Below are 25,487 nucleotides of genomic sequence, written 5' to 3' on the forward strand. Positions count from 1 at the left end.
AGAAGATTGAAAAACTGTGTGACCAGGTGGTGAGAAGGCATTAAAGCAAGTATTTATCTGTCTATCACTGTTCAAGGGTTTTGACCCTGCAGTCTTCTAAACCCACGTTCTCAGTCCACTGTCCTCGAAGACTGACTTGACTGGGAGAGCATGACCTTCGCCTCCAGAGATGCCGCCTTACTTGTGGGATCAGATTTCCCCAACAGCGTTAAGGAAGGCTTGGTTTCTAATCCTGTGGCTAGGTATTAGCCATCAAAGGGCAATGTATTAAATAATATTAGTCTTCTGTTACTTGCCCAACAAAGTAAACTGATTTTTCTGTGAATTATGCAGTAATTCATTTGACGTTCTCGTGACACAACCTTTGAGGAAATTTTCTTCCATGGCATATCTGCAAATATCTGTGAAGAACACTGGAGAGAGGCATACTGTCATGCTGAAGGGCACGATTATTTGCTGTATGCATACTACTATTTGATATATTTTAAATGCTGTAAAATTTTTGAACTTGAAACCTACATTGACAGGTCTGCCAGATAGGTATTGTTTAATATTTTTTTTCAATCTATTTTTCAGATATGTTTTCTCTGATTTTTTTCCATGTGAGAGTATAATTATTAGTAGAAGCTAACATTCTTTCAGTATTCCTTCTTCAGAAACTGTGTTTGTATCATACACTATTGTCTCTTCTCAGACCTATACAAGTTCTGATTTCCTCCAGTCTCCCGTTATGTGGGAGTCTCTTTATGCCTGTAATAAATGTTGACAACTCCCAGCTCAACAGTTATTTCCGTCAAATGCAGACTGTTATGTCACTCGGATTTCTAAGTGCCAGCCCGAGGTAAGGACTTGAATGAAAAGGCAGCTGGCGTAGGGTTTGTGTCTGGAGAAAATACTGTTGAGTCTGGTAAGGGGTGGCAGCACTCTAAAGCGAGGGCAGCATGTCAGCCTTAACCTTCAGGGATGCCCAGATCTCCAGCATTCAAGGACAAGCATTGGCCTCTCTCAGAAGTATTTCTGATAAAACTTGTGAGCCGGTGAGAGGTGGTGCTTGCTGCTTTCCAACACGATGATGGCACGATGATCCAAGCTTTCAGCTACTCTGAACTAGGCTGCTCCAGTGTTTTTTGATTAAGAACAGTGTGTTGAGCCCTGGCTTATTCAACACACAGCTGTCTATCCGCTAGACTTGTCCCCATGGGCAGGACAGTTGACTGTAGCCAGTGGGCTAGATGTAAAGAGCTTAACATAGCTTTTTTTTTTTATTTTTTTATTTTTTTTGTACTTTCTCCCTACTCCTTAAAGGAAGAAGTTGTCAGGTAGATATGCTGTGCAGTTGTACAGTGGACCACTCAGGAAAATTGATGTTTCCTTTCTCTGCTACACCCATCTTGTGTTTCCCCAGTCCAGGTATTTTACCTGTGTTATCCATTGAAAGCTATTCACCTTTAATTTTTTAATTTTCTTTGCCCCTGCAGTGCAAGTTTTCTTCCTGAACCAGGTTCTTAAAAAAAAAAAAAAAAAAAAAAAAAAAGGTAACCTTCTCAAAGAAAAATCTCCATGACTCCATGAGCAGTAGAGGTCCATGGTGTCAGTGTGGTGGTGACATTGTCACAAGTCAGGGATTAGCAGTGCTTCCTTGTTATCTCATCTCTCCCCATCTGTCATCATCTTTTTAGGTTTTTTTGCCTTGTGATTACATTGCAGGCTTTCTGGGAGAGGTCATTTAATTGTTCCGTATTTGTACAGCACTTAGCACACCGAGTCCTTCCCAGTGGTGGAGACAGCTATTTCAGTAATGCAGTCAACCTTTAGGAATGAGGCCGTGTGATGTTTTGCTTCCAACAGTGTAATTTTGCAGACAGTTCTCTTCTAAGTAATTGTTTTTATCCCAGTGCGGAATCTAATGATTTGATTTCTCCCCTCCTCCTTCCTCCTGATGCCCACTGATGGAAAGCTTCCTCTGTCCTTCTCCAGGCTTCCCTTCCAGAAGGAAGGTCGTAGCCTTGCACTGCCAAATGTCACAGACGGCAGCTTCTGCACTGGCCCTCAGTATCTCATTTCTCTAACAAAGTAGTCTTTCCATTTAAAGGAAAAAAAAAATCAGCCACATAGATAATCCTTTCTATTTCTTTTAATGAGAGAAAGGAGCTACTGATGATATGTGACACCCTTTTTAATAAGTGAAGTTGAGATTTTGAATTCTCTGTGAGAAAATGGTTAGATGTCACCCTTTTTTTGCCAGTGCATGTGCAGTCTGGCAGTTGCAATGTCAGTGTTGGTGTCTGAGGGTATAATAGTTATCAGAACTTATTTTAACTTTGTAACCCCAGAATATTTGTATTTGTATTTTATTTTGCAGTGAAATATTTAAATGAAGAACATACATGACCGTCTAGTATTAGATTTGAGAATTTGACAATTCAGGTATGATAACAATTTACTGATCTCTCAGGTATGCTTGTTTTATGTGCACTTCTTGATAATCTGTGCACTTCTTGGTAATCTGAGTTGTTTGCCAGACAGTGCTAATTACACCAGAAACTGCAGAAGTGCCCTCAGTCTTCTCTTCTTGATGTTAAAACGATGTGCAGATCCCGATGTCAATCTTCGGCAGAGTGCCAGGCTCTTCCCTGGTTGGGAGCCGTGGACCTGCTGAAGCCCCAGTGGCCACAGTGAGATGACAATAAAAAGACCAAATTTTGCATGATGTAGAGAGATGTGGAGAATCCAAGGCTGAGACTGGAGGTCAGACTGTGAGAGGAAAAGGTAAAATTTTGAACAAAACAAATGCACATTTAGTATGTCTATTGTTGAACTAAAAAAAAAAAAGCAGCAGGTTATACGAGATCATTGCAGAAGTTTTATTTCAAAAAGTGCTTTAACATCTCTGCTCATTAAAATTTGTAATTCAGATATGGAAATAAAATATGTTGTTGCAGGTCTGTGATGTCATTAGAAGCAGTGTTACGAGGGACAGTGAAACTGCACATATATAGAGGGGTCTTGGTACTGTGTTTACACATACTGTTTTTCTCTTGGCAAGGATCCTCAAGCAACCTTTGGTTTGAGAAAATCAATCTGTGTCTTAGACTTTGACTTTGGTTTACCATGGATGTTTTTCTACATGTGTTAAATAGATTCTGAGATGGAATTGCGACCAAATAAAAAGCCAAGAAGAGTGAAGACAAAGGCAGCAATCAGCAGGGAAAACCAGGCAGAAGCACAAGCAAGAGTTCATATGAATAGTGGAGTTCTAGCATGCTGGTGTATCTGTTAATTTGTTATATTGGCATGGAAAATATTTGTAACAGACAAGAACAGAAGTTGTATCTTGATACATTAGACATTTCTTTATATCAGATAATAATAGACCATCAAATTTTTGAGGGATTGTTTTACAGCCTACATTTTGCTCGCTTTTTAGTTTTTCTATTGTCAGCCAGTCACTGTCTGGCTGGCCCTGTGTGTGACTAATGCGTTACCATCCATCTGATTGTACTTTTTAAGATCTTGTGAAACACTCTAAATCACAAAAGGTGGGTTGTGACAAAACAACAGCATTCAGACTGAATGACTGGGAATGCAGAGATGACAAGGAGACCCGGATTTTCTATACGCAGAGATGCTTTGCTTTGAGTAGGAACGAGCAGAACAAAGGCAGCGTCATCCTCCTAGTCATTCACAGTCACCTGTTGACAAATTTAGCTCTGCCTGACCTTAAAAAAAGAGAAAGAACAAAAAAAAACCAATGAGAAGCTAAATTACTTGATCCTACTCCATACAATTAGTTTGTTAACTGTTAAATAAATAATAAATTTATGTATATGTATAATAAATATAGTACACAGTTTCAGAAGAAGTAGTTTGCCCCAAACATTTTAGGCCATATCTGGCATAATATGTCCAGGACAATCAGTGCACATACATGGATTACCTCCAGTCGGGATTTTTCCCTCAAAAGGAGGAAAAGCCTATTCAAGAGTCGTTTAGATGTGGTGTTAGGGGATGTGGTATAGGGGAGAGCTTTGTAGAGTGGAGTTGATGGTTGGACTCGATGATCCCAAGGGTCTTTTCCAACCTAAATGATTCTATGAACAGCTTTGCTTGCAGAGATTTTTACTATTCCCTTGCCCCATAAGTCAGGTGTGTCTGCTCAGTGAACTGCTCCTGCTTCGTGTTTTTGTAGATCTCCATCTTCCATTTGCCTTTTGTTTCTCCTCTTGTAAATGAAAACGTGCTCTCAGGACTGCTGATTTGAACGTCCTCAGGCAAGAAGACCTTTCCTTTGTGCCAATGCAGAAATTTCATTTATGTGATGGGTTTTCTCCTCTCGGTTTCGCTGTTCCTGCCCCTCTGGGATTAATTTTTCTTGACCATTTTGAGAAGAAAAGGAGTTTTATTCCAATGCTATTTCTAGAGTCCTTCTTAGCAGACCGACAAAGCCAGTGCAATGAGGATACATAGTCACAGTCCGCAATTGTCTGATGCAGAATATTTTGTGAAACAGTGAATTGACCGTCTTGCACGCCACGAAGGCAGTCATCTTCCATCAGCTGGGCTGTCAGGTTGAGATGTAGTTTTTATTCAGGGTTGCTATTTCGAAAAGGACCTTTGGGGAGAATTGACTTTGTCTGAAAGCTGATGCCTGTTGCCCTGTAATTGCTACTTCATTAAAATATTTCAGTTCAGATTCTTCTATGCCCCTAAGTTCTCTAGATACCTGTCATGAAAATTCTCAAATGTGAAGTAAATTTTTGTTCAATGTGACATTTTGGAGCAAAATCCCAGTTGCGGGATTTAAATTAAAGTTGTCAAGAAGACTGGTTTTCTCTAGAGACCTTAACAAGGCATCTGATAACAGAGTTTCATGCGTGTTCTCCGTGGAGTTTTCATGTAGTTCTATTATTTTATCTTAATAAAACTTTCACACATTTCACATTTGAAGTGTAACCTGTTCTAATAAGAATTGATAAGTATTCACCAGATAATCAGTTCTGCAGGACCTACTGGATGAAGTTTGAATATAAACCAAAAGAAGTTTGTTTAGACATTGCGGTCTACAAGCAGTCCACAGAGAAAAGACCAGAAGAAAGAATCAAAGTTGTTTTGTGCATTTTTGGTAATGCTTTTTTGTTGTTCCTTTTCTTATGTTATACTCAAATGGGTAATTACTCTTAGTAGAGGTGAAGTAGTAGTAGTAGAGGGGAATTACCTTTGCCTGCATAAGAGAACTCAGGCGATATTATGCTGTTTGATATTTACTACGTTATTAACACAACCCCCTAAAGACTCTTATAAACAAACCTTGTGTAGCTTGCCATGTGTTTTTACCTGCTGAGTGCGGTTGAGTGATGAAAAATGTGTATAAAAATAATTTCTGTGTAAAATACAATTAATCATATGAAGAAAGCGATGGCATAGTCATCTTCGTTCTTCATTGTTCACACTCTAGCGATTGGACTTTTTTTCCTCTTCTCTAATTCCATGAATTCGAATGTTTGACCTTTCTGGCTTTCTGCATATGTAGTGTTGTATTTTAAATACTTGGTATTGTTTACCAAAAAAAAAAAAACAAAGGCAGAAAAACAAATTAGCAATGACTGGTGTGTCATTTACTAAATGTCTTGAAAAAGTACTTTTTTTTTTTTCCTTTCCCAACCCAGTAATAGCTGAATCATAGCAAGTTTCAGAAGAAGAGAATATTATATCCATTAGCAACAGCTTTACTATTGGCATATGAATACAGGAAAACATAGAATTGTTTCATTAAATGGTGGGGAAAACGGGCAATTTTGTGGTAGCCAGCCTCAAGCCTGATAAAACATATTTGCATTTTTAAAGGCATATTTGTTGAGCAAGACAGTGCTGCACTAAGTGGTGTAGAAATATAGAGCAGAAAGACAGCTCTTGTTTCAAGAGATTACAGTTAAAAATTATGATAGAATAGTATCTGAATACAGAAGGAGCACAAGCAAATAAAGCACTAAAGTATGAAGAATAATTGGGTAAAGTAAGATGGGATAAATAGGATACAGTGCATTGATTTAACGAAGAAAAATCTAGATGTAGACCAGCCAGATACTACTCTTGGAACAAATAAGTGGTTTTGCTAGAAGAAGAAAATGTTGAGAGTTTCGTTTATCTGGAAAGTTTTGATTTTTTTTCCCTTGAAAACTTTTTAGTTATCTGGCATTGCTCAAGAACCGTAAGATGAGTAAAGGTCTAAGCAAAGATAATGTGACAGAAGGTTGGAAGAAAAGGTGCTGTACTGGAAAGACTAATTATTCTCACCTTATTTAGTATTCTTGTTATAGTCATTAGTGCAAAAGGTTTCCTTTTGCTAATGAAATTGAAACAAAGTTAGGATCCACTGCCACTGGTGATAAATATGGGGTCGAAATCAGAAGACAGTTCCTAACTGCTGGAGAAGGACAGTTATGGAGCATAATGTAAGGTGGAGCTTAACTGATTTTATGAAGTGCATTGTGGTTTCCTGCAATAGTGCAGATTTAGGAGTCTGATTCTCGCCCTTTCTTTTAGATGAATCTCAAGAAAATTAGAAATGGTCTTCATATGTCTTAAATGTCTGATTATGAAAATGACTGAGCAGCCTTTAGCTATTGAGTTAATTTATAGTGAGTAATGTAAATTAGAAGGAACATCTAGAGATCATTTGGTCCACCTTGCTATTCTAGTCAGAGCTGCCTTCAAAGTTAGATTGGGTTGATCAGGGTTTTACCCACTTGAGATTTAAAAATCTCTAAGGATGGATTCCGCCTCCTTGGGCAACCTGTTTTGATGCTTAACCATTCTCATGGTGAAGAACTTTTTTTGCGTATTTTTAGTTGGAATTTCACTTCTTGCAGCTTGCGATGATTGTGACTGAGACTGACACCACTAGTAGCCGTGCTTAGGTTGTGAAAATACCTGTAGTCTTTTCCAGACTACACAAATCCACCTCCCCCAGCCTCTTCCCATATGCTTTATTCCTGTCACCGTGGTCCTGCTCAGGACTCTCACCTGGTTTGGTACTATCAGAGACCAGATCTTTCGTGGCTTAAAGTGATGTTAGAGCTTAAAGAGGATAACTTCCCACAATAATATGCAGCAGGCTACCTGCATTTTGAAGTTTTTATTTTCAGCGCTGTTAAATCTTGTTATTGTACACCGGGTTTGGTGGAGCAGCAGTAAGATGGAGAATCCCAGGGCCCTGTCACCATACTAAGGTACATGTAATAAATCTTTCTTAGAGCAGCATCTTCTCCTTAACTCCCACTGAGGCCCCTTGTTCTGTAACTAGCTGAGAATTGTATAACCAGAGGTGTTACTGTTTGGTGTGTTAAATTGATTTCCAGTAAGACAGTACATCGATGGAAGCTATAAAATAGCTTCTTCATCGAGGTTATGATTAGATTAATTTTTCATTAAATTGTGGAATTAATATGCAATTAAATAAATGTAATTATTCTTCCTCATATCTTCTCTCAATTTCTTTAATTAAAAAAAGAATACCTTTGTTTTTCACTTTGCTTTTGTGATTAATGTTTGCCAAATGCAGGGCTTAGTGCTGATGTTACTAGTGTAGACTTTTGAAGCATTTTTCAACTAGTCGTCACTTCAGCACATCAGTGCTAAAGTTTTGTTGAGGATTGTCATGTGTTATCGTCAAAACAGAGCCAGTCCCTGCAGTCATTCTTTGCAGAAGACGCTCCTCATACGGAGTGGAAGATGATCTTGATAGTACTCTCTTACTGGAGACTGAAAGGTAGCAAAAGACAATTTTAGCTTCTTAACAATTTAAGAGAAACATCCAGATTTCATTTTCATTGCCCTGTAAAACAACCTCACTTCCCCCTTTTCGAGATCACTGGTGCGGTTCGCTGTATTCCTAAACTAAGGCAGACCTCCATGTGGTGAGCATTAGGAGAACTGATCAACGCCCACCTTTGTTTCCTTTCTCTTTTCCAGTTGTTTTCAAGTATCCACGTACGAATCTTCTCATGAGAAGTGTGCAAAAAATATTTAAAAAGCTTTTGCAGGGGAGGAACAAATACAAAGGAATGAAAGGACATCTCCAAGGTTACAAAGGCATAGAACTGGGATTAAAATTTAGATTTTTGATCTTGGCCTTGAGTTCACATGATGAACTCTGAAGGACAGAGAACATAAATTGTATGTAGTTGAGCTGTCCTTGAGTGTAGAATAATTGGTCTGAATAGTGTAAGCTGCCAGGGATTTAAAACTTGGCAGCTTAATTAGTTGCAACAAGGAAATGATAAACATGAAAGTGATCTTTACCCAGAGGCAACACAGGAAAACAGACAGCTGATATGGAAAGTATTTGTTTGAAGCAATTAAACACAAAGGCCGTTCTGTATCTATCCTCTACTAGGTGTTCACAAGTAACAGTGTTTATTTCAGAGGGAAGTTAAAGTGCAGTTTCAAAAGGGACTCTTAAAAATGTCTAGCATAGAATCTTTTCAGCTATTTATTGACTTTGTGTTAGAAATTTTCATGCAATTTTATCTTAAAGTTTGTTTTATATGTATTTTCTAGCAGCTTCACTGAATTTTAAATTCAGAGTGTATGTAAATATTATACATGACATACAGCAATAAAGGGTGGCATGCACCCTTAATACTGAACTGTATACATTGTATAAACAGTAAGTTCTCTCCTATGTGGTTAAGTCATATATAAGAACATTTTAAAAGTGGCCTATGTAAATTTAGAACAGAATTTCCCCGTCAAATAAAAGTATACAGCGTATAAGAGACGCTAGAGATTATCAAACAAATCTGTTGCCTGGCATATGGTTCATAGATTAAAAGGCTACTGTTCTGCACTGTAGAGAATCTAACTCTTTGTTACATTAGCCTTTAACTCTTTATTACGTTAGTCTTCACAGTACTTTGTATAGCTCTAATAATTTTGATGTGGTGTGTAATTGCTACATTTTGTATTGAAGAAAAGAGTAATGTGTTTGTCCTTTAGAATAGGTAGCATGTTCAGAACGCATTGCTTTGCTTTCATTGCGCAGGCTATGTTGAAACATGCGTTCCCCAAATAGCCATTCAGTGCTTTTCTAAGTACAGTTTTATTTTTCACAGTACATTAGAAACGTATTGGAGTCCTCTGCTAGAAGTCTATTTTGTAGCTGCTTTAATTTTCTCATTGCATCCAAAGGGTAATGATAATTCTACTTAGCATTTATGAATGGCCACCGGCGCAGAAGTCACAAACTTCGCAGCAGTGGTGAAACATAGCTGCACCCACATAACAATTAAGAAAGTACAAGCTAAGAGCTAGAGCCATGGAGAAGCAAGTAAATTCAGTTTCCTCAGTTAAATTCCAGATGTCTTCACGTAGAAAATGAGTAGACTGAGGTGTCTGTGAAGGGGATTCCCAAAGGTTGGTGGCTTGACCAGAGGACCAGCAAGCCATTGCTGCAGGACAGCAAGGGGAGCAATAGCTCCCTCTAGAGCAGGGCGATACCTGCTGCCTCTTGCATTTTCAGCCATGAATCTCTTTTTAGAGTGAGGTGTCTAACCTAGGGTAGGTCTTTCTCAAAAGAAGTCAGAAGGGTCGCCTTATGGTGCAGTAGGGCTTGGTGATTCGGGCACCCAGTGCGCCAGGGGAGCCACACTTGTTGAAAGGAGCTCAGCTTGTGCAAGTGATTCTCTAGATTTGGTACTGAAAGCTTGTTCTGGGTCTTTCCCGCTGATGGTGTTACATTTTTGTATTAAACTTTTTGGACTGGGAATTAGAATCTAGTTCTTTTCACCTCTGCTGTAAGCAGAGAACCTCCACAAAGCACATTGAGGGCACAGAGTGAAGCAACGTGGGTAGGAAGAGGTCTAACTTGAGAATCTCAGGGTAGAGCATCAGAACTTTAGATTGATGCTTTGTTTAGTTACCGGCAGAAAAGCAGAAATGCATACTTGGCGTGCTTGCAAATTACTTTGTGGTAAGAGGCAAAGAACTAGGCTGTTCAGGCAATTTTTACTGTTGAAAGTGAAAAGGAAATTTCCAAAGCAGCAGTAGATGTAGCATTCAGGTAGATTAATCATTCAAACCTCAGACATCAAACCCTTTGGTTTTCTGATTGTCATCTATATGCTATGTTAACATTACTTCTGTGTTTTTTCCCATCCTGAACATGAAAGGAAAAAAAAATCTGTGTACATTGGTGATACTGCTCTAAGGAATTCTTTGGGTCTGCTGTAATTTTTTCATTTTTCTGCTGGAACAGATGGGACGAAAGACAACAGAAAAGACTGTGTGTAATAGAAGCAGACACCGCCAAATTAATATTCACACTGCACACACTTAAGTTTGCTGTGCAGTTAATTTTGTTTTCTAAGGAAGGAGAAAATACAAGTCTGCCGAGATCTAGTCTATGTGCAATGTATGCCTGAAATGTATTGCAAGCGTAATGTTTGATTATATGAATATTAAAACCTGAGATTTGATTTAGAAATCTCAATTAAATCACCACAAGTGAGTGTGGCGTGAATTTGAAAGACACTGAACGGTTGCCATTTCTGCGTATTTGGTGCCAGAAACATCTGAAAATGTAAATTCCTGAATGTAGATTTAGAATGGTCAGTTGAGGCTGTCAACTTAGGATAATTTTGCCAGAACCTTTTTTGTACTCCAGAAAAGGATCTCATCTGCCACCATGAATAATGAGCTCAGATGGTGTCACTCCAGCATTACTCTTTTGTGTTTGTTTTTTAAACAGTCGTAAAATGACTGTTGATAATGTGGGTGCATCTGTGCATTTGAGCCTGGGGAAGTTACATTTTTATTTATTTTTTTTTACATAGGACATATGCTTAAAATTGTTACTAGTAAGGGCATTGTGCCCAGTAGTGACTGCAGTACTCATATGCACATATGCATGCTGTTATTCCTCATTGCTCGTCATGGAGTTTTCCCTGAATGACTGTGGGATTGGTGCCAATAGATTTTTTATTTTTATTTAAGTTTTTTTTGTGTGTGGTGCTGTAATAGACTAATTCAGAATGAGAAAAAAATGTGTATTTGCTGCGACGTTCTTAAAGTAGGCTTCCACCATTTATTCCAGCATCACTGGGAGTATGTGTTAGGGTCGTCACGGTGGCTTTAAGAGCTCCTCCTCCCTAGCAGGATAGTGATGTTAGAGGCTTCTGTGGCACTGCCCTGGCTGCGTTGCTGTGTGCTTGGGCGCTGCCATCCTGCACCCCATGCCAGGCCTTTGTCAGCCGTGCTGACCTTGCCGATGAGGTTTTTTTCCTCACTGGGTTGTTAACTGTTGACTTTCTAATTTCTGCTGTCCTTTGTCCAACCTTATGTCCCCAGCAATGTATTCTGCTACTGGTTCTATATTTCCTGTTTTTTTTCATTGATGGAATTTCTTGACACTCATTTGTCTCAGCATCCTAACTTCTGATTAAATTAATGTTTTTCCCTTGTGCATCTTCTTGCCTTTCCAGAAGTGCAGCCCATTGTCTGGCCTGACACTTGTTCTTCTGGAGGGATGGGGATGTTGTGTTCAAGTATTTTAAACCTGATCCAAAGAAACCGAAAGCCTTTAAGACAGTCGCAGATTTGCTGTTGGTTTTGAGCTGTCTAGCGCCATTTTTAAGAGCAGCGCTGTCTCTGGGCACTTGGCTTTGATAATTGTGTCATTGGGACAAGTAGGAAGTTGCGGGCTTCCTCGGTTTTAAAATGGACATGAGCGTGTAGTTCAGTGACCTAAGAAAGGAGACTTGATATAGCAATTAATGATTGCTTTCTACTGCTTTCTACAAAATCTACAATCTACAGGCAATATTTGGATTTAAAAGTTCATAGGAAATCTGTATTAGAAGGTCAATCAGTATCTTAAAATGAATGAATATATAGCTTGATAGACACAAAGGCTTTATTATGTCTCTGTTAAATTTTTCTTGGTGATCAGAAGATACTAAGTTGACCGATTCATTTTTTTAGACCAATTTTGTGGATTCTTAGCAAGAATTCATTACAATCTTTCTCATGGGTTGAGCTCTAAAAATGCTAAGCTGTGCAAGATAAACATTGTTAATGCAACATCTTCTAATTAAAATTGAAAAGGATGGAATATTAATAAGATTTCACATATGAATTAATACTTGTAGTGTCGCTGGAATATTAACTAGTTTTTATATGCCATGGACAAATTATTTTGATCATTTGTATGATTTCAATATGGAAATAAAGTTCTGTATGTGGAAGACTGTGTTTTTAGTAAAGTAGTTACAGATATGAGAGATTTACAAAGATCTTTTTTCTTGTTTGAATATTTAAAACTCTGTGAATGTTTAGATTCGTAGTGGTGTGTTGTCTGTAAGTGAAGTTAGTGATTTAAAAAAAAAAAGAATAAAGTGTGGTTTCCTGGTAGGAAGTATTTTTCTTTTGAAATCTAGTCTCCTGTGCTTAGCTGCTCAGCTTTCATAGGATCCCCCTTACCTGAAAACCCAAGAATTGGAGGAGTGAAGGATGGGATTGGGTTGGGGTTTTTTGGGTGGGGGCGGTCTTGTTTGTTTTTTAAATTACATTTTTAAAAGGTTGTTAAGTGACTAGCAGGAGTGCAAGGTGAAGCATTCAGAAATGAGGAGATAAATAATTTACTCTATGCAAGGAGTGAAATGGTAGGACAATCAGAGAGCAGGAGCCTAACAGAGCTTCTGGGGCAGAGGAAAAGGGGCAGGAGCTGGTCTGGGCACGGGGGCTCAGAGCACCATGGGGCTCAGTGAGCAGGAATCAGGAATGAGTGGCAGAGTGAGTGGGCAGTAATGTGGTCTCTCTCATCTGTAAAGGTTGTGTTGTATTTCATTACACCATCAAAGGCCCAATTAGGGCTTTGTGGCTGTAAGACTGATTTATTTAACGTGTATTCTACAGCTTATGAATATATACTACCTGTCTTCTCTGTGTGGATAGAGTACCATCTCTGGTGTATTCTGTACCACGGTCTTTGAAGAACTGGCAGAAAATGTTACAGATACCATTTGTGAGCTAGTAGTCCTATCTAATCACTCTGAACTAGCTGCATTCTCCCAAGGAGTTGTGCGATGCTTATGTCTTTCTACAAGAAGATGTGTGTATGTATATTAATGACTTTGTTGCTGAGGGGAACAGTAGAGCTAGTGCTCTCAGGATTGAGTCATGTATCTCAGCCATGGAAAGGGCTATTGTTAAATGGACATTTTTAATGTAGTTCCCATTTGCATATATTGAAATTATTATTCTTAAATATATATGTATTTGTCATATGCTTATAATTAGGAGAAATGTAAACAAAACTCAGATACTCCAGTGGTAGGTGACAATATGGTACATCTGGGCAGTTATTTCAGCGCTGTCTAAGAAAATGTGAAATGGTTTTCTCGAGAATCTCCACCAACAGGGGTACTCAAAGATGTCCTTTGTAAAGCTCCACAGAGTGTATGTGGGGAATCTGACCCTGTGAGGGTAACTAAAAGAGTTAGAGGTGCAATATTTTGAAGATATACTATCTGAAAAGAAGTGCTGTGCAAACTGAATAACACTTTGCCTTGCTGTGTGTGAAAAATATCCTCTTTTTTTCATAACTGAAAGATCAGATCCTATAAGGAACACTGAAATTACTTTTTTTAAAAACACTTCATAATGCATTTATTAACATATGGTTTTCCTTCTGGCCTGCCTGGAAGGGAAGTTTGGGACATTTAGCATGATTCCATTCAGATACTAAACCATGGATGAAAAGTTGAGGTTAAATTGTGATGTTATCTTTTTATTATACATAAGCAAAAATTGGAAGTAGTACATTTTTTCCCAAAAGATAAATAAATATTTAGCACAGAAGCTTGGTTCAAAAGCCTGTTTCATTTTTTTCATTACTTTTTGAGATCCCATTACTCCCAGCTTGCCAACTCCTGGTTCTTACAGTGAGACTGTAGTGTATATCATCCCATTGTTTGCCACTGGCCTTGGCTTAAACAAAGGGGCTAGCTTGATTGTTTTATTTTTTTTTTAATGCTATGTACATTTAGCAAGTCTGTGGATTTTAATGAGGACTGATTTAGTTTTTTTGGGATCCCAGACAGCTTGTGGCAGGCATTAGTGCTTTGCAGTGCTAGAATGCCCTGGAATATTAAACATAATTTAAATTAAACTGAGGTTGTCAGAATAAATGAATAGTTGAATGAGGTATGTTTTGTGAAATGCCTGGGGGATTTTCTTTCCCTGCTTTTATGCTTACTAATTTGCAGAGAGCGCTTACCTGCAGTGAGAGTCTGGAGTGTCATTGTTCTGCCGCAGGTAGTACTCGTGCATAACTGCAAAGAGCTGTCGGTTTTCCTCCTCTTCCCAAAAGCCTCAGTGGTCTCCATTTATAAAATAGGGGATGATGGTGATTTTCTTTCATAAATGATCTGTTGAAGAGTTAGGCACTTATATGTTGAGTGAAGACACTGAAAACAAGGTGAAAAAGTTGACATTACTTTGCTTTTTGTTGCAGTGCTAAGCATATGGGTGTTATGGATTCGAACCTATTTGTTCTGTGCTGGAAACTGCATCTCTCTTTTGGGAAGAGGAGGAGGATGGTCAAGACTTTGTTCCTCCCAGTGCTTTTATTCAGTTTCCATCTCTGCCTGTTACTCTTCAGTTTAACTCTCCAGTTAAATTTAACCTACTTCTTCAATGAATTTAACCACAGGGTTCTGTCCTTGAATTTACAGAGCACTTTGTTACAGACTTATGTAGGAGTTTGGTGTTATTTTTCTGCCTGAATTTTTTTTTATTTTATTTTAAGTAATAGTTCTAACTCCTCTTTCTCCTTGTATTTTACCATCTTTTCTATTATGAAGAAGAAAACAATTCCCTCTCCCCATAGTTTCTTGTGAGACCTGGGAAGGACCCACATAGAGGGGTGAAATGACTGCGCGTGACAAGCACTCTGGCTGTCTGCAAAGAGGTATCTGCTGCAGAGCAAACAAGTAAAAAAAAAAAAAATTTCTCTAATCTCACAGCAGATACTGCAACAGTATTTTCAAATGACCCAATAGCTGTGTGACAGTATCTCGTTAACTTAGGGAAGTGAATTCCCTTGTGTATCTTGGTGATCTTAAGCCTTTAAAGGTATTTTTGATCCCTGTCAAACACCAGTACACTTACTTTGCTTAATAGCTATAGAATTTATTCTCTTTCTTTGGACACTAAAAAAAATTCCTGTGTTTTCTTAATTAAATGGTAATCCTTAAAACCTTTTCATGTGCCTTGCACGTAGATAACGTGTGGTGAATCAAAGAACCTATTGGGTGTATAGAGTTATCTGTCAAACAGTACCAAATGATGAGGTTTTTTATTATCAAAATGTACTGGTTCTAATAAATGGCATACTCTATGCTGGAAGCATTTATAACACCATACATCATTACTGCTAAGTGGGGAATTTGAAGGTATAATTACCGTAGGTAAGCGTACAGTGGCACTCCCCCGGCTCGCCTCCCAGGCACTTATTTCAAAAAATCCAGTATGGACTTTTGAGATGATACATCAGCCTTTTCCTCAGAGAGCTCTTTAGGACTTCAAAAGTAGAAGTATGGGAAAGAACATTCAACTGTTGTCTTAAATTGGAATCCTACAAAGCAGCAGAGTCAGTATGAATCAGCAGGCTTCAGTAAGATTTCAGGATCTAGTCCTTAGATATTTTGCCTTCTTAACCTGAAACTAAAGGTACGTGTACCCAGTAGTCCTGTTTTATACCTGAAGTCTGGTTGCCTGAGGAGCTAATGAGCTGGAAGGGTCTTATTGACATCCACTGGATAGATGATAAAAGACTTTTTGTTTGTACATTGTCATACAGGCACGTCTCATCTCTGCCACGAGAGATGCTGTGGACACGTACAAACAGCAACGTCTTATAATAGATTGAAATTATTGGCAAGTATCTTTTGGAAGACAACAGTAAATATGACAAAATGTTCCCTGCTGCCCTGCTACAGCACGTGAAGTAAAACAAGATGCATTGCATTTAACAGAATGTTAGCCACAAAGTTTGAGTGTGTGTATCTAATTGCATGTGGAGTCATATATATTTAAATATATGTATTTTTTTTTTGGTGTAAATATCATTGTTCACATTCTCTGTGATTTTTAAATGGAAGAAGGTAGAATCAGATTTACTAATATGTTGGAAACATAGCATCTGTTACTGTTTTAGAGAACAGCGGAGTGTCCTGCAGGAGGGACCGGCACTGAAACAGTCTTGTGCAGAGCAGAGCCTTGAGGCAGGCTAATCCTCTGCTTGCTTTGGGTCCTACAGTCTCCAGTAGGGCACAAGTCTAGGCCGTGAGGTACGTTTTCAAAATACGAATTGAAGGAAGGTGGTATACACGCTAAAGGGGAAGGCAGTTAAGTCATGCGATTTCAAGCAAGAGGCTGTCTGCGTAATTCTGAAAAGTTAAGTAAGTGAAAAGGTGACTAAAAAGTTTACAATCCAGCTGGATTGGAGGAGAGCAGAGATTGGGAGGGGATCGCACAAGACCTGACAGCACTAGTTTGGCTGAGCAGGTTTGCCCTGTGTGTCACTATATGAGCTTTCAGAGGGTGGTTGAGGTTGTTCGTTACTCCCTTTTTCAATTTAACAGTTGACGTTTTAAGGTTTTAAGTTTTTAAGGAATCTAAAGGCCGTAGATTGACTAATGTGATAGTCCTGGGACTGATGCTGAATTGTAGTGATGAAACGGATTTTTACAGCTTTTGTGATCAACTTTGTTACATGTCTAATGTCAAAAATAAGGTTAGTTCTTAGCCTTACTGTGACTTTCCATTTCCATTATGCATAGCTCATGGAGATTCAGCATCACAAAGTTTTGTCTGGCAAAGGCAATTCCCATTGAAAAGTAGATCTATGCTCAGATATTTCATAATATCAGTGCTACTGTTGATATTAATATTACTAATTTATATAATAAGAGTTCAGAAAGGAGGCGATCAAATTTGTGTTTCACGGAATCACAGACTGGTTGAGGCTGGAGGGGAGCTCTAAAGGTCATCTGGTCCAATCCACCTGCTCGAGCAGGAGGTTTAAAAAGCAAGGTAAGAGATTAGGCAGACGTGATTAGAGATGTAGACGGGGAAGTAGCAGAGTTTCCATAACTGCCCAGGTCTTCAAACTGGTGTCCGTGATTGCTCTGAATGCAACCTCTGCAAGTGGAAACCACCACATCTCCCTTATCGCTGTGGTGTGCACAACATGAAGCTGGGAAGCTGAACCACATTATCCAACACTCCAATTATATTATCAAATGCTGCTATAGTGCTCTGCACTCCGTATTTCAAAGAAGTCTAAACAAGGGATATTTTCACTTTGCTGCATCTACAGCACTTTGCCAGTGTGCCTTTCCCTTCCCCAGGCTTCATATGGTGCTTAGCAGGGCCATAGCATCCCTCCTGTTGGAGAGCCTCCACATCTGGAGCATCTGCTCTCTTTGGCTCCTTCCAGGTATATTAACTACTTCTTTTCATTTCCAGTACTTTGGCTTCTAATTTCCCATGCACTGCTCATGCTTTCTCCTGCTGTTTCTGTGAGTTCATCTACACAGACGAGGTGCCACGGTTTAATCTATTGGCGAAGCCATGGTAATTCTGCAGGCGCTTCGTGATGAAAGTGTCAGCTTAAACTTTCTTGATTAAATTCCTTTCATAACATAGTTGTAAATGGGTGGGACAGGCAGATGCAAGCTTGCCCTTTCCATAAGGATGCTTTGCTCTATAATCTGTTATCAAGCTTATATAATTCATCTTTCACTGAACTGCAGTTTCTTGATGTGCCTGGCCTTTTTCCAGCAGTGGTAATTCCAGTGGGAGTTTCCTGGCTCACGCGTGTTTTTCCTTGAGCACCTCTGAATCTTCAGAGTCAGTATGATTGTTGTGTTTAAGCTACAAACAAAAGACTAAAGAGGAAGACATGTACATTTGCAGGATTAGAAGCAGTTAATAACAGTAGTGCTATTATAAAAATTCATTTTCAGTTCTCAGAGCAAGTATATCATGTGCAAATTCAAATCAGGCCTTCGAGTAGGTGGAATGATTCAGGAGCTGTATGTAGGGGCCTGTGGTCTTTCCCCATCTCCTCCACCTGCAGCGAGTGGGACACAGCAAGCTAAGCCAGCCACTGCCCAGCCTTGTGGTGCAGCGGAGGTTCTGTATTCCACGCCATGGCATCGCTGTTTTTTTGCTGCTGTTGCCATTCAGGTTAGCAACATGTAAAACCGCCGTATCTTTTATCACATAAAGGTGAAATGTTAAGGATGGCTTAACCTGTTTTTCTCATTGTCATAATATATATGTTCAAAGCATGTGTCAATGAGCTGTCTTGGAGAACACTATGGCTGTCTTTACAAGGGACATGTGATAGTTTGTGAAAGGAGGGAAACATGAAACAGAAGGCTTGTAGATTGAGTTGGACACTTTTGTTCGAATCAATATGAAATTTGAATTGGCATTTGTCCCTCAGATGTTTTTTACAAGATGGCATCTGTCTAAATGGTCCAGCTTCCCGGTTGGTGTTGGCATCACCTCACAGTGATGCGGCTGCCTGGCTTGATGGGTGGCACCGTGGCCAGCCTGAAAGTGTCTGTACCTGAAAATGTGGACCTGTCGCTTCTCATGTGAACCTTTCCCCACTTTGAAAGTCATCTGGGGGACAAGATTCCGTATTCCACATGTATATATGCTGTAACATGTTGCTGTTTTTTGAATAACTAGGCTTTGTCATGCTCGGCAGCACGGGTCGCTCCAGTCGGGGCTACAGGCGGGAGAAGGTTGTGACTGGGTTTCCCTCGGTGTGGCAGCCCTGCTGCTGGGGGCCAGGGACACTGCAGCGCCCTGGGTGCCTTGGCTGGGTAACGCTGCACGCCTGGCCCAGCCAGCACCCGTCTAATGCAGTTCCCGTGCTGGAAATTATCAAACTTGGTAGGAATAAGCTTTAGTAATTCCTAAAGGAGCAGAGAAACAGGTTGAAGGTGTAAATGAAACGTGCTTTTGTGAATGTGGAGCATGTTTTGTTATGAATACTTTTGTCTGTCTTAGTCCAATAGTTGTAATGTAGAATAACCTGATAGAGGAGAAGGAGAGGATCTTTCTTTGTGCACAGTTGCAGAAAGAGCATGTAAGTCTGTTGAAACTGCCACCATTTTGGATTTTCTCCAATATGTAATCGTTCGCTTCTCGGCTATTGCACTACTTTCCACTTCATTTTGCGTTATTTCAGTTGAGTTGAGAAAAAAAGATAGAGGATTTCATTATCTCTAGAGACTGATTTTCTTGGACTGAGTAGTTTGAGTAGTTGGACAATGATTCCTGAAGTACTGTGCTAGAAAATGTTAACAAACCCTTGCAAAGTAATGCCAGAGTACTCTGGTTTGTTGTGTTGTTTTGTTTTGTTTTGTTTTTTTTTAAAAAAAGCAAAAATGTAAATGTTTCCAAGATGTACTTCTGAGTTACTTACATTTATTCATTATTTTTACCAGAATTACAAATTCTGCCCCAAAAGGCTGACACCCTCAGACAGAAACTTTGTTGGAGTAGACTTGATAGAACAGGTGGGCTGGAGCAGCCCCTCGTGAAAGACGGGGACAGTCGAAGCTGTGATGGCACACAGCTGCCAAGCCTGGCACGGTGGGCTGCTGCTCTGCTGCCGAATGAGCTAACCCAGGAACCTGGGTGCATCCGGAATTGTCCGTAAGACCTGCTTGGGGGGGGGGGGGATTCTCCTTTTCTTTAAACATTGGATGGCATTGCTTTAAAAAAAAATACTGACGCTTTAAAGGAGAAGAGGGAGGAGAGTGTTTGGTGTGCTTCCTTCAGTTCCTCCGATACTGCTCGTTTTCGGTATATAGTCAAAGGATTAGTCTGAGTAAAATGCGGAAATGTGTCAGGGTGTTTTTTTTAACATACAGCAACTCTTGGTAGAACAACTTCATAACTTTGACATCCTCAGAAATTATCAATATTTAAATATTTCTGTATATATCTGACTCACTTTGTGTGGCTTTGTAATTGTCTGTAGTTGTTTGCTTTCCAAGATACAGTACTTGCTTAAAAATTCCAAGAATACACACGTGCTTTTGTCATTTTCTTTACATTCTACAAAATAAGCTAGGACTGCGCAACTTTGTCACTGAAATTACATTCCCTGCAGGACCTGCAGTATTCACTGGGGCTGTATAATATCACAACTTGACCTTTTTCTGCCACATAGGTTTTTTTTTTCCTTGTCAGGAAGAAATGATAAAGACCTGTCATCTTGTTAGATTAATCGGCAGTTAGGGCTGCACGGGTTGGTATAAAAAATGGGCATGCTAAAATAGGTGAACTTAAGTGTATATATTTAGTAGTTATCATAATCTATGCAAGCGTTCTTTTACATTTTTGAAATTAGATTGCTATGCCATAATAAACATGAACGTCACTGCCAGCACCCAGGCTTTGGTAGCTTGGCATTTGGATTTGCAGAATCTAAATTTCCCTGGTTTGTTTTCCATAGAAATGAAATATCTTGTTTATTTATGGATAAAAAGTAAGCTGCTAGTTGAGAATATATAACCAGAGGGTGCAATAAACAAGGCTGCCTATTGCAACCAGAAGGAATGTCGGGGGCAGAAGGTGCCTGTTTGCATAGATCAGGCAGTAGACATCTACGTGCTTTTACGTGATTCTTTATTCTTTGCTTTTTTAACCATACAGGATCAGGATGCTATACATTGCTGCTGACAACTGGCAATTTCTGACTTCCCAGTAGAGTTGGATTTTGAGAAGATTTAGATGTGTGGAGTTAAACACGGCTTCCTGAAGCCTTGTCTGTTGGAAGTAAATAGGAGTTTCAGCAGGTGTCAGTGGGCCGAGACTTGACATTTATTGTTATTTTCCTACCCTTAAGAAGAAAGGTGGTACTGGGAGATCAGAGACTACTTGGGTGATTTTGTGACTACAGCAGCGCAGTAGGATATAAATTTTGACAGGCAGTTAGGAATTTAATTTAAGAGAGCCTTAAGAAGTGAGGACGCGTTAACATTAGCGTTTTAATTCAGATGACGTCTATGCTTCATGAATCTTCATCTCTCCAAGATTCACATCCTTGCTGGGACGTCAGAGTGTGTGGCTCTTTCAGACAAAATGAGCCTGGACGAGGTGTTGCAGTCCCTAACGAGCAGGCAGAGCACGGAGCCAGGCTCATAACCCATGTGCGTATAAATACCAACAGTTTCCCGCTGGAGGTCTTCTCCTGCCGCACCATGAGCCTCAGGTGGCTGTACTGGTGGGGAAGAGGAGCCGGGGGAGCTGTGAGGATCTAAATACTTGCCTTAGCCAAAGGGGAGGGCCATAACATCCAGCTGTAGGCACAATCATTTATGGCTGGTAGCGTCTCAAACGGCTCGAGCTCTTTTGTAAGTAGTCAGTTGAGCATATTGATCATCCTGGATTATTGGTTTGAAATACAAAGTGGTTTATGCTTAGAATAGAAAAGTGTGGGCCACAAAAATTTCTAAGGATAACACATCTGGGCATTAAGACAAAAGGGGGACATTTAAAGCAAGCTGCGTTTTGACCAGGAAAACGCAAAAGTGAACTTTAACATTTCTGATGGTTATTGCTGTGTGAAAGCCTATAGGCTGCTAGGTGTTTGAGGGCATGAATATTCAGTATTTCAGAGAGCACAAATTAAAAGAACAAGATGAAAAGCGCTTCTGCAACATGAACAAAACTACTCCTGTGTTTTCTTGAAGATTTATTTTGCTCTCCCTGAGAACGTAGACACAATATCTGTATTCATTTGATTGCTGTGAAAAATGGGAGAAGGCTTCCTTTTTTTTTTCCCCCTTTTCATTTTGCTCAGTTGATTTATTTATGAGTTGCTGTTTGTGTGGAATGGTTGATTCGTTTTAGAGAGAAGTGGAAGCTTCTGTCAGACGCTCCTGTTGGGTGTCGATTCACATCCCTGCAACACGGTGCTGGGGCATTTCAATGCAGTTGTACGCTGGTTAAGACAAAAGTAATACAATGGAGAAGATTTCGGGCGCTTCAGTGGCAGTGAAATAAAACTGCAAAACCTCAAACCAGGAGGTTGCAAGTGTCGCTTGTTGGATGCCATAGATTAGTTCTGTATGACCTTTAGCGGGAGTGAAAACGTATTTGATTTTTGAGCTATCTTTCCCTAGACAGTACTCAGAGTGCTAAAATCCTGCATGTTTTGGCAGGAAAAAAAAAAGATAGTGCACAAAGCAACGGCTGGATTTGAAAACCGGATTTATTTAAATTAAAAATGCAAACCCTGCTTCTGGCAGAATATGATTGACCATTGAAAATATAAACAGCCAAGGGAATGGCAATTCGTCTCTTGATGTCTGCCAGTCAAAACTTTAGTCAAGTGCAAGTTATGCCTTGGTTATGCCTGATTTCCCAGGGTAATTGGGTGTCAGTCTGCGGCTGCATTATGCGGGAGGTCACACTTGGTATTTGTTACGATCTTTTTCGATTTAAAATCAGAAACTCTAACATGAGCCAAATTGAAATCAGCAGTGTTTGTATTTGTCTCTCCCTCCGCTCGCAGGTACTACAGTGCTACCATTTTGCAGATGTCAGGAGTCGAGGACGACAGGCTTGCAATCTGGCTGGCCGCACTGACAGCATTTATAAACTTCATTTTTACTCTCGTGGGAGTCTGGCTCGTTGAAAGAATGGGTCGTCGGAAACTTACACTTGGTAGCTTAACAGGTGAGTGTTTAATTGGTGTATTGTATTTCCCTCATAATTAGTAATTGTCCTGGCTTGAGGTAAAACAGAACCACGACATTAGTAAAATGAAAGTAAAATTTCAAGTGCTAGTTTTTTCGAAGTAGTCCTTTTTAAAATAACAGTTTTGGCCCCATCTTCTCCCTGAAACCATATGGCTTTTCAAAACCAGTTCTACAGTACCACAGCTAAAGGCTAATTCAAAAAAGAGGGGTTTAGCATGTTATTTTTTCAGGTGCCATTTTTCATTCAAGCCATGTTTGACAACGTTTTTATTTAGCTTTTTTTATGCGTTTTTTCAGTATAAGGAATCAAATGCTTGGAACTTCGCAACTGATCAGTTTTGTAAAATCTCATGTATGCATATGCGATAAGTAATTTCTGGCTCATTAATGGGAATTCAGAACATATTATGAAGAACTATGCGTATTGCATAGCCATTGCAGCACTTCTAGAAATGTAATGCGGTTCTTTGCACGGTTGTCTGAAATACCATACAGTAAATACCTTACCTGCACTAAGGTCATTTTAGTTAGTCTCCTGTATGAGATACTAAAAGACAGAATTTTGGATTTGTACATTTTGTTGAAATATTGAAACACTGTAACTCATCGCGAAGCTGTCTCTTGGAAGCAGAAGGCAGAGTGAGCAGTCTTGCCTACACTCAGCCATGTCCTGCCCTTTACCCAGTAAATCCCTGCCTACTCCCACGTTACATGCTTGTTCTGGCTGAAGTGATCTGTGACCAATACCTGCCTCTGGCTGAACGTCTGAAAGGTTTAGACGTTTCCAAGAACAAGGTTTGGAAAAGAGAAACATTTCCTGCTCCTCTTGAAATAATGTTCGTAAGTGTTTAGCCGGGAGGGTTTAATGTCTTCATATTTTGTTCTGTTGTCGCTGTCAGGGATCCAAACCTCCAGTTAGCGCAGCACAGCAGAGTGGGGGACCACCTGCCAAGTCGCTGGCCATTTGTGGTTCCCAAGCGATGGGAGTTAATCTGCACTCACAGTATTTGAATGCATTTATATAGGCAGAACAGTGGCGGCACAGTGTCACATCTGGTTTGATACGGAGTTACCCAGATTTGTAAATGAAAACATGCAGTGTGGAGGCAATTTGGTATTTCCAAGTTATAATACACCTGCATTTGGTGTATCACCATTGTGATTTGGGGTTGAGAAACTTGAAGAACTGACAAACACAGAAGGACTAGTGGAGGACTTTAAGGTTGGGGGCACCCTAGGTTGTAGTGATCATGAAATGATAGAGTTCAGGATCATGGGTACTACGCACAAAACAACAAGAAGTAAAATTACAGCCTTGGATTTCAGGAGGGCTAACTTCGACCTCTTCAAGAAACTGCTTGGAGAGATCCCGCGGGCTAGGGCTCTGGAAGGCAAAGGGGCTCAAGAGAGCTGGTTGGTATTTGAAGACCACTTCCGCCAAGCTCAGGATTGGTGCATCCCTAAGAGCAAGAAATCGGCCAAGGGACGCAGGAGACTTGCATGGTTGAACAGGGAGCTTCTGAAAAAGCTCAAGTGGAAGGAGGAAGTTTACAATAAGTGGAAGAAGGGACTGACCCCTTGGGAGGATTACAAGAATGCTGCCAGGGCGTGCAGGGATGAAACAAGGAAAGCCAAGGCCGCCTTGGAATTAAACCTGGCCAGGGATGTCAAGCTCAACAGGAAGGGCTTCTACAAGTGTATTGGAGGCAAAAGGAAGACCAGAGAAGTTGTGGGCCCACTGTTGAATGAGACAGGAGCCATGGTGACGGAGAATGCGGAGAAGGCAGAGTTACTGAATGCCTTCTTTGCTTCGGTCTTTACTGCTCGGCCCAGCCCTCAGGAGTCCCAGGCCTTGGGGGAAGTAACAGGAAAGAAGAAGACTTCCCTTGGGTTGAGGAGGATCGAGTGAGGGATCAATTAGATATTCACAAGTCCATGGGCCCCGATGGGATGCACCCGAGAGTGCTGAGGGAGCTGGCGGAAGTCATTGCTGGGCCACTCTCCATCATCTTTGAAAGGTCTTGGAGAACAGGCAAGGTGCCTGAGGACTGCTGGACAGCCAATGTCACTCCAGTCTTCAAGAAAGGCAAGAAGGAGGAGCACGGGAGCTACAGGCTGGTCAGCCTCACCTCCATCACTGGAAAGATGATGGAACAGCTCATTCTGGGCATCATCTCAAGGCATGTGGAGGAAAAGAAAGCTATCAGAAGTACTCAACATGGATTCACCAAGGGGAAATCATGTCTGACTAATCTGATAGCCTTCTATGATGGCATGTCTGGATGGATAGATGAGGGGAGGGCGGTAGATGTGGTCTACCTTGACTTAAGCAAGGCGTTCGACACGGTCTCCCACAGCATCCTCATAGGGAAGCTTAGGAAGAGTGGGTTAGATGAATGGACAGTAAGGTGGATAGATAACTGGTTGAAAGACAGAGCTCAGAGGGTCGTGATTAGGGGCACAGAGTCTAGTTGGAGACCAGTGACGGGTGGTGTTCCCCAGGGGTCAGTACTGGGTCCAGTCCTCTCCAATGTATTCATCAATGACCTGGATGAGGGGATAGAGTGCACCCTCAGCAAGTTCGCTGATGACACAAAGCTGGGGGTGGTGGCTGACACACCGGAAGGCTGTGCCGCCATACAGAGAGAGACCTGGACAGGCTGGAGAGTTGGGCAGAGAGGAACCTTATGA

General features: G+C 40.3%; 1 protein-coding gene across 1 annotated transcript in view; it reads left to right on the plus strand.

Moving 5' to 3' along the window:
• The window catches only part of SLC2A13 (solute carrier family 2 member 13), a 165,494-nt gene that overhangs the window by 91,402 nt on the left and 48,605 nt on the right, over positions 1 to 25,487 (plus strand). The window contains exon 5 of the mRNA XM_074583138.1: positions 22,610 to 22,773. Within this exon, the coding sequence (XP_074439239.1) occupies positions 22,610 to 22,773 (164 nt within the window). The remainder of the gene's footprint in view (positions 1 to 22,609; positions 22,774 to 25,487) is intronic.

The sequence above is a fragment of the Larus michahellis genome, chromosome 1 (assembly GCF_964199755.1).
Source record: "Larus michahellis chromosome 1, bLarMic1.1, whole genome shotgun sequence".
Taxonomy (NCBI): domain Eukaryota; kingdom Metazoa; phylum Chordata; class Aves; order Charadriiformes; family Laridae; genus Larus; species Larus michahellis.